Source organism: Molothrus ater, chromosome 4, assembly GCF_012460135.2.
Source record: "Molothrus ater isolate BHLD 08-10-18 breed brown headed cowbird chromosome 4, BPBGC_Mater_1.1, whole genome shotgun sequence".
NCBI classification, from domain to species: Eukaryota; Metazoa; Chordata; class Aves; order Passeriformes; family Icteridae; genus Molothrus; species Molothrus ater.
In genome coordinates this window covers 60,430,130-60,444,979 of record NC_050481.2, presented here as the reverse complement: position 1 = coordinate 60,444,979, position 14,850 = coordinate 60,430,130, and the positions used below count along the sequence as shown (strand labels likewise).

Sequence of the window (14,850 nt, the reverse complement as noted above, 5' to 3'; positions counted from 1 at the left end):
TCCTCAGACTTCCCAGAGATGTGGCTTGCAACCTTGGGGTTGCAGTAAAGCTGCAGGAACCAAAGCATGCTAAAAATTACAGAAATTTGCCTTTTGAAATCAGTAGCTGGCTGGTTCTTTACTGGAAGTGTACTAATATGATTTCATTTGACTCTTTGTCTTCAATTCAGTTTTAAATACTGTTTTATCCTTTTTGTTGCATCCTTGTACAAGGGAGTAATGCCAAGAATCAATCTGCATCCAGGGTTATCTAGCCTCTTGCTGAGTTTGGATGCAGATTGATTATTGGCATTACTCCCTTGTACAAGGGTGCAACAAAGGTGCTGGAAATTTTCCAGCTATCAGGAAAATTGAGCTGTAGGTGCAGGGATACCTGAATTGGTCCCACCAAGGCCGGCTCAGGTACCATACTGCCTATAAAGCAATGCTTCTGTCAGACTTAGACACTCCCACTCTGAAGGAAGGTCAGACCTTCTGGGAGTAGGAATCTTGTCCTATTTGTCCTAGTCCCATCTTGGTGGCTCAGTCCTCTGCTGCTCAAGAGCTGATTTATCTTATTTCCCTGACAGTACTGGAAGGCATTTGTCATCCAAGTTTACCAAAGAGAATTGCTTAAGTGAGTCACTGAACTTCAAGAAGTAGGTCCTGTTTCCCAGAAAAATGGAGTTTCCATCATGAGGTGAAAGGAAATGGAGGGTTACAAGCATTAATGAGGAATCTTCTGCTGAAAAAATAGTCAAATTTCTTGCTTTTGGGGCAGTTGGACAGCCCTTTGTGTTTGGGATTTCTCCAGGAATTAAACTGGAGAAGCCTGCAGTCAGTGAACATATAATTTATATAACTGTGGTTGACTGATGGTAAATGTCCCTTTTATGACTCTCTTAGTAACAATGTCATATGTAGTGCCTCCATTAGGGGCAGTCTTTGCCTGTCTTGGCATTGCAGGCTTCCATTGGAAATGTGTACCTCAGCTGCCTGATCCTTCTGGGTGTGCTTTCCCTTACCTAATTGTCAGCATTTTTAGGCTGTTACCTCTGTGCCTCCTACCTTTATACCTGTGCTGCATGTGTAATGACTATGAAGAAGAGTTTTATATGGAACTTAGAAGTCTGTTCGAATTGCAACTAAATAATAAGTAAGGCACCTTGAGCATCTTTTTTTCTGTGGCTGTCTGGCAGTGGAGTGGCTGTGTGAGCTGAGCCCCGCTGCTGGCAGAGCTGCAGCTCTGCTGAGCATAGCCTGGCCAGCAGAGCCATCTGCTGCTAGCTCTGCACAGGGAGTGCTCAGCCCTGGCTGCCCCGTGCCTGCCTGGGAGCACTCGCTCAGAAGAGGCAGCAAGCTCACTGCTAGTGGAGGAATGATTGATTTATCAAGCAGGTGCCTGCCATGCTGAAATAGGGGCTGGTCCAACCCTCTTTCAAAACTCAGGGAAGCTCCATGCAGGGAGCTTTTGCAAAGGCACCATCTATTATCCAGGACTTTTGTGATGAGATTTTATTTGCTACTGTAATAAAATCAATGAGAAACAAGTATTCATTATTTTGTCACTTTGGTTTTGAATGCAGGCAAGGTGGGCAGTGTTAGGAGTCCGTCCCTTATGTTTACTCTCCTCTCTTCCATGGCTGCACTCCCATTGCCCTGTTTTTGCCTGACTATGGCTCTTTGTTTGCCTACAGTAACTCCATTGTATGATTTGACTACACAGGGTTATTCTCATGAATCCTGTAAGTCCCAAAAAAGGTGCACTCCTGTGACTGAGGGGCAGCTATTAACTGCAGGAACACAGGGATTGCTAGAACCCAGCAGAGCACTGCTCTGCATTGTCCCTAATCCTCACTCTGACTGTGACCAAGCCAGGCACTCCAAAGGAAACACAAACACTCTGCTGGACTCAGGCTGCCTATCATTAATTCCTATCCCTCTCTTTTTAAAAAATGAAATAAAGAGAAGAACAGCCTGTGGCTTTCTTTTCAGCTGAGGCTTATCAAAGTTTTGAGAGCAAAATAGAATCAATTTTGTTGCTTCCTCACACTTTTTTTGTACTGTTGAAAATATATTGGATTTGCAAGGTTCATGCAAGCCATGTCATGGGTAGAACTGAATGCATCTTTTATAGCTCAATTGTTACCACTCTATACCACATAGCAGGAACAGCTCAACTTAATGATCATCAATTTATACCCCGAAGCATAAAAGTATGTAGAATTTCAGGATAACAATGAAATAGTTCTGCATGATTTGTTGTCATAGTCACACTTTTGCAAACATAAACAAATCAGAATATACTGAAAGCATTTAATCAAGTGCTGGAATCTGAGAGTGAGTCCACAGCTTCTTGATTGGTAATTCTTGCAAATTAAAGGAACAGAAAGGTGTAAAGGCTTATATTGAATCTCAGACAGTCCTGCCTTGGTCTCAATTGGTATCTCTAACTTTTGTGTAATTATATATAGCCTTTGACTGATGAACGTGTCTTGCTACTTCTAGAAGATGCTTTTTTGTTACAGCTATGATGATTTATCTTACATGTATTTTCTAAAGTTGTATTTTGTAAATTGTTGTCTTTGTGATTAAGATAATGCAGTAAATGCAGATAGGTACAATAAGAGAAAATTAATTTTATGTGGTAAATACTAAGGCTTTCTCTAAAGTCAAATGGAAAGAAGCAATTAAATCATATTTTTTCACTATATATAAATAGCTGAACTATGCTGGTTTTTTGCCAGGTCTGTCCCTGAGCAATCAGAAGATATTCATGGGAATAGCTACACCCACTTTATCCTCCTGGATAATCCTCCAGGGGAAAGCAAGGAAACAGCTAGGAGCAAACAACCCCAGGCTTTGATACCTGATGAACAATTCCAGCCCAAGGTTGTGTTTTAAACCAAATTTTGGCCTGTCTAGATTTGGACTCTTTCATTTCTGCAGCAAAGAAGTCAGTTACAAAATTTTACTCATTGGCAGCAAAAGTATTCTGTCCCTGTGATTTGCACTCACATGAGAGGAATACAAGCTGTTTAAACAATCACCTGCCTTCAGCACCAATCTGGAGCAGCTCTGAGCACACATTTATACACATCAGTGTCTGCCCTGCTGGCTGTGCCCACCCTGTGCAGGGCAGCAGCAGTGCCCTTGGCACCTGCCAGCCCAGGCCCTGCACCATGGCTGCTATCAGAACATTCCCAGGCACAATTCAGTGAGGTGATAAGCAGTACAGCACTGCAGCAGGCAGGAAAAGCACAAAGTGGCCACCACTGAGCTGTAGATTCTAACACACAATCAGGTAATCAAGCCCAGGGCAGAGCAGGAGCCTGCTGATCCCTGGCTGAACAGCACTGAGAGCTGTAAATTCAATCTAGTGCATCCCAGTTGAACCTGTTGTTATCCCAAACCCTTCAGCCCCACACTGGGCACCAAACAGAGCACTGGGCACCAAAGAGAGCTCCTGTGCTTTCGCCCCCTCTGGCAGCCAAGCTTCACACAGCCACTCACTCACTCACTCACTCACTCACTCACTCACTCACTCGCTCACTCCCTCCCCAGCAGGATCAGGAAGGAATTGGAGGAGTAAACTAGAAAACTCATGGGTTGAGATAAAGACAGTTTGATAGGGAAAGCAAAAGCTGTGAAGAGAAGCCAAACAAAAGAAGACATTAATTCACCATTTCCCATGAGCAGGCAGGTGTTCAGCCATCTCGAGAGGAGCAAGGGCCATCACATGTAACAGGGACTGGAGCCAACATACACCACCATTCCAAATGTTCCCCTCTTTCCACCTTCTTCCTCCCACTTTATGTACTGAGCATGATGTCACATCATTTGGAACACCCCTTTGGTCAGTTTGGGTCACCTGTCCTGGCTGTGTCTCCTCCCAGCCTCCCATTCACCTCCAACTCCCCTGCCAGAGTGGGGTGTGAAAAGCAGAGAAGACCTTGGCTCTGTGTAAGCTCTGCTCAGCAATAACAAAAACATCTCTATGTTATCAACCTTGTGTTCAGCACAAGTCCAAAACATAGCCCCATACCAGCTACTGTGAAGAAAGTTACCTCTACCCCAGCCAAAACCAACACAATCTGCCTTACTGTTACCAATCTAGTTGTTTTGAGGGTTTTTTTGTAGATTTTCAATGCTAAGAGATTCAATCCTTTGTGTATTCCTTTCAGCTGGTAGGTTGTCTTTGCATTTTAAGTGATTTTTAAGAAATTATCTGTTTCTGCACTTTAAAACTGTTCTCTTATCTTTCATCTCCCAAAATTTAACAGTTATTATGGGAAGGAATTGGAAAATGGAAGCCTCAGCCCTTTTTTTAGAACTGTTCTGAATGGTTGGAGAAAATAGCTGGATAGCTATAATCTTGAAAAGATGAAAAATTCATGAGGGAGTAATAACATCTCAATTTTTACTTGATTAACAGAATTCCCAAATCCTAAAAATGCCATCTTATCCTAATTAACTTGTTCTTTTAGAGAGGAACACTTGCTCTAAACCCTGAGGTGAGAAAGCCACCAGATGTTCGGTGGCTTTAAATTCTTTTTTATATTTTATTTTTATGTTCTTTATGTTCTTTTTTTTTTCTAAAGGCAGAGTCTCAGGAGTTATTGAAAAATATCTTTACATGATAAATCTTGAAGATGGAAAAGATATTTTAAAAAATTGCTTCTCTCCACTTATCTCACAATGGTCAAATTTTATCTGAGAGCATCAGAGCACAACCCCCAGAGAATTGAATTCTGTCAGTCAGGTCTGGGATGTGGTTAGAAGCAGGAATCAGCATAACTGTAATGAGTTGGAGAGAAACAGCAGTCTAACCTGATGGACTAGAGATGTTGGGGCTGATTCCAACTGCCTGGTTTTTCTCAGTGATTGTAACATTCCTGCTACATGCAGTGTATGAAGATGATCACTTGGGAGATAGGCTTGCCTTGAACAGGGTGTAGATGAGCTGTAAATCAATTTAAATGGAATAGAGGAAAAGTGAAATTAATAAAGCTGTGCTTGGGGCATTTGTGATTGTCAGCAAAGGTGCATTCTCTTATGTCACCTGAGGGTAATCTGGCTCATGCTGGTTTGTGCATTATCTGGGGAAATCTTTGAGCACTGCAGTATGATATAGTGTAGATTTTGATTGATTTACAGTGTATGTATAATATTCAAAACAGGCTTTAAGTTAAATCTTCCATTTTGAAGCAGGAGCAATGATAACAAAGCTTTTTTGCTCATGGCTTGTCTTCAATATTTTTGTGGAGGAGCATGCCCTAGGAAAAGTGAACTGCAGGGTTGTGTGTACCTCGTTTTTGGAATAGATCCAGGTTAGATTTGTGATTTTCAGGCCAAACTTTGTGTTTCTCCAAAGCAGTCTGGTCACTGGCCCAGCTGCTGCCTTGCTGCAGCTGTCCTGGGCAATAATGAGTGTGGAGCATTTACCCTGGTTGAGCTCTTAGAGCTGAATGCAGGTAACAACTACCAGCAGCAGCTGATACACTCAGGTTTTTTAGTAAAGACTGGATGTTGTTTTGAAAGAGGTACTGTTGTTCACATCATTTTGAGAGTCATAAAATAATTTGGGAGTGAGGCAGCAGCAGCTGCATTAATTGTACTCACCTATGCCACCCATGTTAGAGGAGATGATAATTTGTCTTTCCAAGTTCAGGAACTGTTAACACCCCTAGCTGTTGTAGGCCCAGCTGAGATTGGGTAGCTAATCCCCAAAAAAAACCCTTATTGTATGAAGTTGTTTCTTGATCACCAGTGACTGTTAGTAGAAGATTTCAGGTGTCTGCCTAGAGAAAAAATTATTTATAACCTACTTTATCTGTAACAAGTACATTGTACTGAAAGTGTAATCAAACATGCCTAAATTGGTATAAGACCCCCAACATCAAAAGAAAAATAAAGAATAAGAAGTGTGACTTACAGAAAGGAAAAAAGGAGATATGTGATACAGAAAAGAATAAGATATGTGGACCCAGCAGCAGTCATGTTTTTGAAGAATCTTTGTGAAACTGAACGAGAAAAATCCTTAAAAAATATGGGGAGCTACAGTGAAGGAAACATTTCATCTGGCTGTGGTGGGAGGTGACTGGTAATAGGACAGAGCTGAGTCTCTGGATGGTGTCTTTTTGATAAACTGAAAATCTATGCATTCTCTTTTCTCTGGTATAGCCTGACTATGCTAGAAGCATGGTTATGTTTTAAAGGAAAAGAAAATTAAGGGTTAAAAGGAAATGTGGTAGTGTAATCTGCTGACTGTCTAGGTAAGCAGAAAAACTGGCAGTTGGACAAAAAAAGAATTTTGATGCAAAATGGAATTGTCTGTGTGTATATGTGAAAATTGTGATTAATGAGTGGTGGTGAGTAGACTTCCTGGTATAAACATGACATTCTGAACATGCAGCTTGGTTGAATTGCCATGGTTTCATGGAAACGTGGAAAATTCTGCCATGGAAATGCCTAATATAGCTGTAAAGGAAGTTTTACATTAATAATGGGCATTTGTTCTCTTTATTTTTAACCTATTTCTCATCTTTTTTATTCACATGCTTTTCAAATTAGGTATAATAATGTCTCTTTTGCTTTTTCTGTTCCAGCGAATTCGAGATCTAGAAGATAAAATAGAAGTTCAAAAGAGGCAACTCAAAGAAATTGAGGAAAAGGTAAATTTATGTCTGAGCAGTACCAAATGATTTTTTTTTGCACAGAAAATTGGTTTTCTCTGTTGCACTGATGTTAATAGTACTTAATCTAATATCACAAAATCTATTTTAAGATGAGATAAAAATTTGTGTTTGAGTCATTGCGTCATGAAATGCAGCTCTGTCCCTAATCTGCTCAAAATTATTTCCTATCCAGGATTTCTGTCAATTACAGGAAGGAATCAAGAAGTCTGAGGAGACTCTAGACTAGTAGAAGGAGGATTTGCTGCAGTTTAGAACAAAAAGGAAAAAAGATTTGTCTCTGAAAAAATTGGTTAGCTCAGCCCTATTCTTTGGACAGCATTGCTTTGCAAAACTTTCAAGTACTGAAAAATAAAACAAAATTAGGGAAATGCCTGCTAAAAACTACAATTAAGGAACATTTCTTGTTTTAATATAGAAGAAGATTGATATAATGGATCTGATTTTTTTTTTTAAGAAGAAGCTCTGATCAAGGCTTCAGACAGCAAATTAATTTGTGTCACTGTGGTTCCCAAACTAGGGATGGCACAAGGTTCATGGAATGTGGGCTCAGGTTTTTCCCAGGCCTGTGGAGTTTAGGCTGCTCTGCAAAGCATGGACTGACAATGGGTTTTTCTCTAGCCCCAGCAGAGTGTTTTAGTTATGTTACCTTTGCTGAACCAGTGCCTAGATGCCAACAAGAGTCATGTCCAGGTTCATTTTCTTCAGCATTTATGGGCATGCAATCCTGCATAAACCTACTGCTGGGCTGAATGGAGACCTTAGTGGAGTTCTCAGTCATTGTTTTTTTCTCTTGGTATAAGAATGGCTAAAAGGGCAAAAGGAAATCTTTTGCAGAACTTTGGAGGGAGTTGAAAGGGGTGAGTGGGGTTGGCAGAACAGAGGGAGGATTCAGGGAGCAGCTCACTGGGCGTGGAAAAGTTTCTTCCTCACCCTTCTCTGATCTCAGCATCCCTTCATCTGCTTCCAGGATGTGGCAGTCCTCCCAGTTGCACTTCCAGCAACTATTCCAATTCCCTCAGCACCCTCCTCGGCCCCTTCTGCTCCCACAGTAGCTGTCTCCCCTCTGCTGTACTTTTCCTGCACTTTTCAGACCGTAATGCCCATCCGGGTTTGTGGAAGAGCAGGAGAAGAGCCTGCAGAAGCTGGGCTGTCTGCTGCTGTGGCTCATTACTGCTTTATGTCACCCCCACAATGATGTGGCTGGGGCTGCTCTGTCTGCATCCATTGGGAGGGCAGTGCTCCATGTTGGCACTGGCAGAGAAACACGGGCACTATTCACCCTTAAAAGGGCTCTTTTCACCCTTACAAGGGCCCTTCTGCTGCCTTTGCCCTCTTCTGCCCCAGACCATGTCTGTACCTGAAGCTGTTCCTGCCTAGCAGCCAGTGATGTCTAAGGTGCTGCACTTACCTCCTCAAAGCAGAGAAATGTTGAGAGTTAGACAGTATTTGTACATATTAATTATTTCAAATATTACTGTTTATCCACCTGTTCTAAAAAATAAACATCTCTAGATGTTGCTCTTGCCAAAATGTAGGCCTTTAAGGCATTGCCATTAGAGTTTACAGAGCAGGTATAGGATTAGCCAGACTGATAATTTTGGAAATGGAAAATAGCATTATCTCTGCTGGTTCATCAGCCGGATGGATGTGGAAAAGCACTGGAAAAGAAAGAGCTTAATCACAAGCTTAGCAGAAAGCTGGTAATGAGTTAAAATGATTAACATCCTCTTTGCTTTAATGTTACATTAGCAAGAGACTTCAAAAAAGCTTCATCTCTTTCTGTTGACCTTCAGCTTCTGGATGTGATGGCTTCCTTCTATCCCTATTACATTTGAATTATTTTTTCCCTGGGATTAAATCCCATTCTGATGGCCCAAAGGAAGATTGAGTTGTCAGGGAAGCAATGGATGGTATCATTTTACCTCATTGTTCTTCTAAAGGTTTAATGCGTTAAAGGGTGCAGACTGACACCTCCATGCTACTGATGCTGAGCACAATAATTTCTTGTGAAGAGAAGTCTTATGCTTTTGAAGGAACAGCAGCATTTATAGCATTTATAGCTGGTGGTAGCTAAGGGCAATGCACCACTTACTGTGTCTGACTGTTCATTTTCCTTTAGGAGTGGATTCAATTTTTAAGGTTTGTGTAAAATACTGTCAAATCAGAACATAAATATTACAGTATTTCTGCCTTATAGATTCTTCAGCAAACTGTCCTGTTTCTAGGGGCTGTACAGAAGAATGATATAAAATCTCCATATTAATCTGTGGGTTGATATAGTAGGAACAAATGCTGTTTAAACACGCTGTGCTCTTCTCAAAGCTGATTCTCTGCTGTTTCTGTTGCATTTAGGTTGTGCCCCTGGCTTGTTAAGCCTTGATTCAGGAAAGCTTTAGTGTGTGTAATTATAAGTACTTCTTTAAGTGAATCACAAAACCAAGCCTAATATATATGAAGTTAAAAAATCCACAGATTTTGCCATTGTAAAAGTGCCCTCAAATATTGATTTCTTTACTGCTTTTTAGAGTAAGATTGGTATACTGTGTCTTTCTTTCAGATCAACTCAATTATTGATGTAAGACTAACTGCTGTAATGTCACTGGATTTCATATTACATATCTTACATCTTCTTTCTTTTCTTTTTTCCTCATTTTCTTTTGATCTTATGTTATAGTTTTTGTTCCTTTTTTTGTTTTTTTCACTAGCATTCATTCTGTGGCCTTGATGACACAACTGAGCCGAGACGTGTGGTTGGTATTCTTTATATTTCTTTGTACTCAGTTTTTGACTCCTAGATTTTGCCATGTTTAGGGGATTATTTGTATGATCCTGAAACCATGAGGAAGGGCATACTGATTTTACCTGCACAGAGAGGAAGAGCCATCTAGAAAGTCCAGCTTGGATACTTTCCTCCCTAGATTCCTGCAGAAAGTGATTGGGTTTTCAATGAGCAATGATTTTTTTATTCAAAGATACTGAGTGCCATAGCTGCAGTGAGTGCTTTCCATTCTTGCAGAGCAGGTAAATTTTGTCTCAAAGTTCAGTAATTGCTGTAGATTCCTGCCTTCTGTTATGCTGGATGGAGAGGAGGCAAAGAATCACTTGGCTCAAGTTTTGCTTTCTAAGAAGCCCTGTGAGCATAACCACCCATACAAAATAAGGAGTTGATTTCACTTCCTCCAGATCCTTGAGGCCATGAAATAACTTAGGAAATAATAACAAATTTTGCCTTTTATCAGGCGATTTGAGGGTTGCAATGTGAATGACACAACATGGAAAGGGTGAGGATAAAAATCCTCTGTGCCTCTCCCTTGAGACATTGCCATCACTCTCACTGTCCTTTCCCAGTGTCCTGGTCCTTTCAGCTCAGTGCTAAAGGAAGTGAATTTCTTCAGCTGTGGCAGGAGCCATAGCACCAGTGCTCACCCTTCACAGAGAGCAAGAGGGAAATGCAGTTTAGAAAATCAGTCCCAGTCCTGTTCCCTGGAGCAGTGCAAGTTCCACGCTGCCTTTCAGGAAGGATGGTAACTCAGCAGCCCAACTGATGATTAAACTATGCTTTAAAGCTATTGAATATTATACAGTATTTGTATTGTTACAGTTGTGGGGCTTTTGTTTGTTTTTAACCTGATAATACACAATGCTTTTACCTTTACAAAATTTCTAAGCTTTTTTCTTCTTTGTAATCTGTTGTGAATTTTCTTCAAGGAATCTCCTTATGGTGGGAGTTTAATCAACATCTTTGAAGCTGCTGTTAGTACTGTATGATGAAAAAGAATGATGACAATTGTTACCCTAAGCCCCTATTATGAGCATGAAACAATATTGTTAGAATGAAACAATATTTTCTACTGCCCAGATCTCAAATACTTTTGAGAAATCAGACCTGTATTATTATGGGCTTTTTCTAGGGTTTATTCAGGTCCAATATATTCAATTATCATCTTTCTCTTGATGCTCTTTTGAACTTGCTCTGGGCTTTCATTGCAAGCATTGCTGCATATGCTTTTTATTTTTCAATTTTTCAATAAGATGGTAACAAATACATGAATGTAATTCTCAGGTATCATTGTTTTCTTAAAAGTGCAGGAGCTTTCTTTTGATTGTTAGAAGTTGAAAAGTAGTTGAAATTGAACAATTTTTTTCAGTATTTTCAGGATTGCTTTTGAAATTTTGTTTATTTTGTAAAAAATTGAGCATGTGCTTATAGAAAGGTGTTTTAAGAAAGATGAAGCCTTGTCATAAACTGTTCACCTTTCCACATTTTGAAGTGAATTTTTGGATAAAACAGATGCTATTTTGGTTAACATAAGTTTGAAAGAGTAATGTTAAAAGAGTCACCAAACTATTGCCTTTGGAACGTGCTCCAGGTTTTTTATACCAGTCCCAGTTAGAGGTGCTAACAGCTGGATGAATGTATATCCTTTTAAATATGTTGAAAGATCCACTGGCCAAGTCTAGAGATACTTTATAAACATTCAATAAACATTGAAATCACCAGCATTTTTAAAATTCCATTTAAAACATTTTGACATACTATGCATTCAAGGGATTTATAGGTTTCCATGCTGATATTACCTGATAGTATTCTGGGTTCCCCTTAGATTAAAAGAGAAAAAAAAATAAAATAAATTGAAAATTTTTATAGTCTTCAAAAAATACATTGTGCTGATATAATGTACTACTCTTCCTGTCAACAATAAGCACTTAAATAATTAAATTCAAGCTTGGTGACAGGCATTTTGAGGAGATAACACAGAGATAATGACTATGCAGCCACATAACTACTCAGCTTTTGACATTTCTAGGAGTGCACATCACACTGTGGTGCTGGTTTGAAGGGCAATGTTCTTTAATTCATCTTGCCAGAGGTGATTCTGTCTCTGGGTAATCTAACACAGAAAAGCCAATTTTAAGAGACTTAATTATAGTTGGACTTTTCAACAGTGTTAATTATTTCAAGGCAAACCAGGTGATTTACTGATAGTAATTTTGGTTCTAGTTATTCTGAAGGTAATATAAAACATTCAGAAAGGTATTGATCTGTCTGTGAATTTAGGGTTGATACCAACACATATTTCTAAAGTAATGCTTTTTATCAAAAGCTTAGCAGACTTTTTCTTTTCTTTGTTATTTTTGTTTTCTGTTTACAGGCTATTAAAAGAAGCTATGGAGTGAAAAGCTGAGTCCACATGCAAAAACACGGAAAATATTTATCGAGCAGCTTTAAATTGGTGCATTTTTTTTCATAAATCAGTTTGCATAATACTTGAAGCTGCAAAATAATTGAACTTAAAATTAGAGACTTTTTAAAAGATATGGCTTCAAGCTGGAATGGTTTCACAATCAAATAAAGACCAGCACATCATAAACACTGAAAAAAATTACAAACAGGACTTACACTCTCCCACCAACCAAACAGCAGAAAAAATACAAGTGCAATTACTGGCTGCTATGTGAACTCTTATCTACCAAATGGTTTTCTTACAGTACTGAGATCTTTGTCTCCATACTGCATGCTTTCAACAAATGTGGTTTGCATTTCACCCAAGAAACACAGGATCTCCTTTTTAATATCTATATTAAAAAAGCTAAGTGTTTGACAATAAGTTGTCTATAGTAAATAGCTGAAAGGAAGCAAACTGTTCAACGTTGGAAACAAATAAAGATTTACAACCCTGCAGTGGTCAAATTCATATTAAACTCCTAAGTTGGAAATCCACAGATGCAGAAAGGAAGGGTTTTGGAGAAAGGCAAGATGGAAGAGTGAAGTATGAAAACTTTTAAGTGGGTGAGAACTGTGTGGGAAATACAGTTCTTTGAATGTTTATTGGAAAGAAAGGCAATGTCTTGTAAAGACAGCACTGGGAAAATGACAGATTCCATGGTGGCCTGAGAGGTCAGGAAAAGAGAATGCATGATGTGCTGTGCTCAGTGATCTCCTCAAGAAGAAAGAAGGACTTGGAGAAATGGTCATGTAGATAAAATGTGATAAGCAGAGAAACAGTTGAATGTGAATATTTGGAAATCATGGTGTCCTCTCAGGTGAAATGAAAAAACATCATCATTAGCAAAAGTGGCACAACCTCAACCAGCAGAGGTAGATAACCAGTCATTGACCACCTGAACTGCAAGAAAAATTTGGGGTGAAGCACACACTGGGAAAAAAGGAAGTTGCAAAGACCTTTTTAAGAGAATGGTTAGAAAATGAAAAAATATTACTCTTTCAAAGAAGGAAAAGCAAATAAATGCTTCAGAACTGTAAAGGCAATATGAATAAATAGATAATTTTAATTATTTCTGAAATGTTGAGGCAAGATGCAAATATTAAGAGCACAATATTAGATGATAATTTTATCCTCCATCACGTTTTCTTGAAAATCATATTTGTGAAACAAATCTACTCCCATGAACACACTGACCTCCAACATGAAGTAGCTGGTTACAATAACACATCACATGAAGTGGAAATTATGATTGACAAAAATAACATAAGGCAATGAGCAACTAGGGAAGGACAGAGGAAGCTGTTGAAGGTGCTGGAATCAGCCTCAGAAGCAGCCTGTTTTCTCAGATAATTATCAGGCTCTGAAGAGAAGTACTCTGCACAAAGAATCACTGGACAAGAGCATTTACCTACAGAAGGAGCTGAGACACTCCACAAGATTAATTCAGTCACATGCAGCAAATTGTGGCTGATGTCAGGGTCAGAACAACCCTGGTAGAAAGCACAATTTACCTTGGAAACAAGGATCATGCAAAACTCTGGAGTCTCAATCCCCTAAAGAATGTGTTGCTCACAATATAGTGTTCAAAAGGAACAAGCATTTAGGGAATATATTTTCAAATAGAAATTTTTCATGTTTTAGTTATGGCTTTTAGCAGTGTGATTACAGAATGTGGGAAAATAAGGCCTTCACTGCAAGAGAGAGTCCTGGAATGACTCAAAAGCAAAGGACCACAACAGAGTTTAGATAATCAAACCTGGTGCCAGTGAAGGAACAAGGATTCTCTTGGCAAAGAAACACTTCTCATAGACACAGGTTTGCTCATCACTGTTTTGAATAAGGAGCTGCAAGCACAAACATGAGATGGTCAGAGCACGTGGCTGCCACGGAAAGCGCACTGCACGGACAGGAGAGGGTCTTCTTACAAGGCAGAGAAGGTATGGGCAGTTTCATTTCCTTACTTTGGTATGTGTTTTTTCATTACATTGTCATTTACATGTGACAGTTTTCTCAAGAAAACTGGCTGATTGAAAATTGACATTTTCCATTGCATTTATGATGGTTTTTTCTGCACGGAGCTAGCAGGATTTGTACTTTGGGAAAACTGAGCATTACAGTCTTACTATCTGTTGTATATTGGTATTTGCTGTAGAGCTGAGCATGGGTACAGTGTGTTAACAGGGTGTTCAGGCTTTGGAGTAGGCTGTCCAGAGAGCTGGTAGAATCACCCTCCCTGGAAATGTGGCATTAGGGACATGGTTTAATGCTGGACTTGGCACTGCTGGGCTAGTGGTTGGTCTTGGTGCTGCTAGAGATCTTTTCCAACCTTAGTGATTCTATTATTCTGTGATTCAGTCCATACACTTTTCCCTTTTTGCGACACAGCTTTCAAATCATCTGTCCCAGCTGTATAAGTGAAGAAGGAAACTGTAAGTTTCTCATTGCTTGTGTCACTTGTAACAGCTTTTCTGGTTTCATGCTAGAGTTGCAAATGATATTAATTTGGCTTCCACTGTAAATTATTAATGAGAAAAGTAACAATGTTCAGTGTTATTATATGTGCCTTTTGCAGTGCTGTTCAGATATAACCAGTGTCACAGAAAGGGTGTCTATTCAATTTACAAATAACAAGTAAAAACAAAATACTGGTGTCTCAAGGAACTCTAAATTGAAGATACTGTTCAATTTGGGAAATGATACCATCCAGAGGAGAGCTGTAATTATGTTAACATGTCTCAGGGGTGCATGGTCTCTGGGAAGAGATGGGACTTGCTATCACAAAGAGGTGTGAACTTTATTGTCCACACGGATTTATTCTTTGATGTCTATCCATAGCTGAAGCTTTTAAATATCATGTCTTCTTAAGAGGCTGAGGGGTGCCTGAATTATTTCAGTTCTATGTCCTTTTGCAGCTGACACAAGGCCAGTGAGTTCATACAATTGAC

At 39.5% G+C, this 14,850-nt stretch overlaps 1 protein-coding gene across 13 annotated transcripts in view; it reads left to right on the top strand.

Moving 5' to 3' along the window:
• Window positions 1-14,850, top strand: part of JAKMIP1 (janus kinase and microtubule interacting protein 1) — a 228,491-nt gene that overhangs the window by 130,050 nt on the left and 83,591 nt on the right. For 7 of the 13 annotated variants that reach the window (XM_036383143.1, XM_054514751.1, XM_054514755.1 and 4 more), the window contains exon 1: window positions 11,873-13,842. Coding sequence is in view for 5 of the 13 variants with exons in the window: in XM_054514757.1 (XP_054370732.1) it covers window positions 6,588-6,653; window positions 9,383-9,427; window positions 11,831-11,863 (144 nt within the window). In the remaining 8 variants the exon portion in view is untranslated. Of the gene's footprint in view, window positions 1-6,587; window positions 6,654-9,351; window positions 9,428-11,830; window positions 13,871-14,850 lie in introns of those variants that run through there. The other 6 variants (XM_054514757.1, XM_054514760.1, XM_054514756.1 and 3 more) reach the window with 3 other exon arrangements.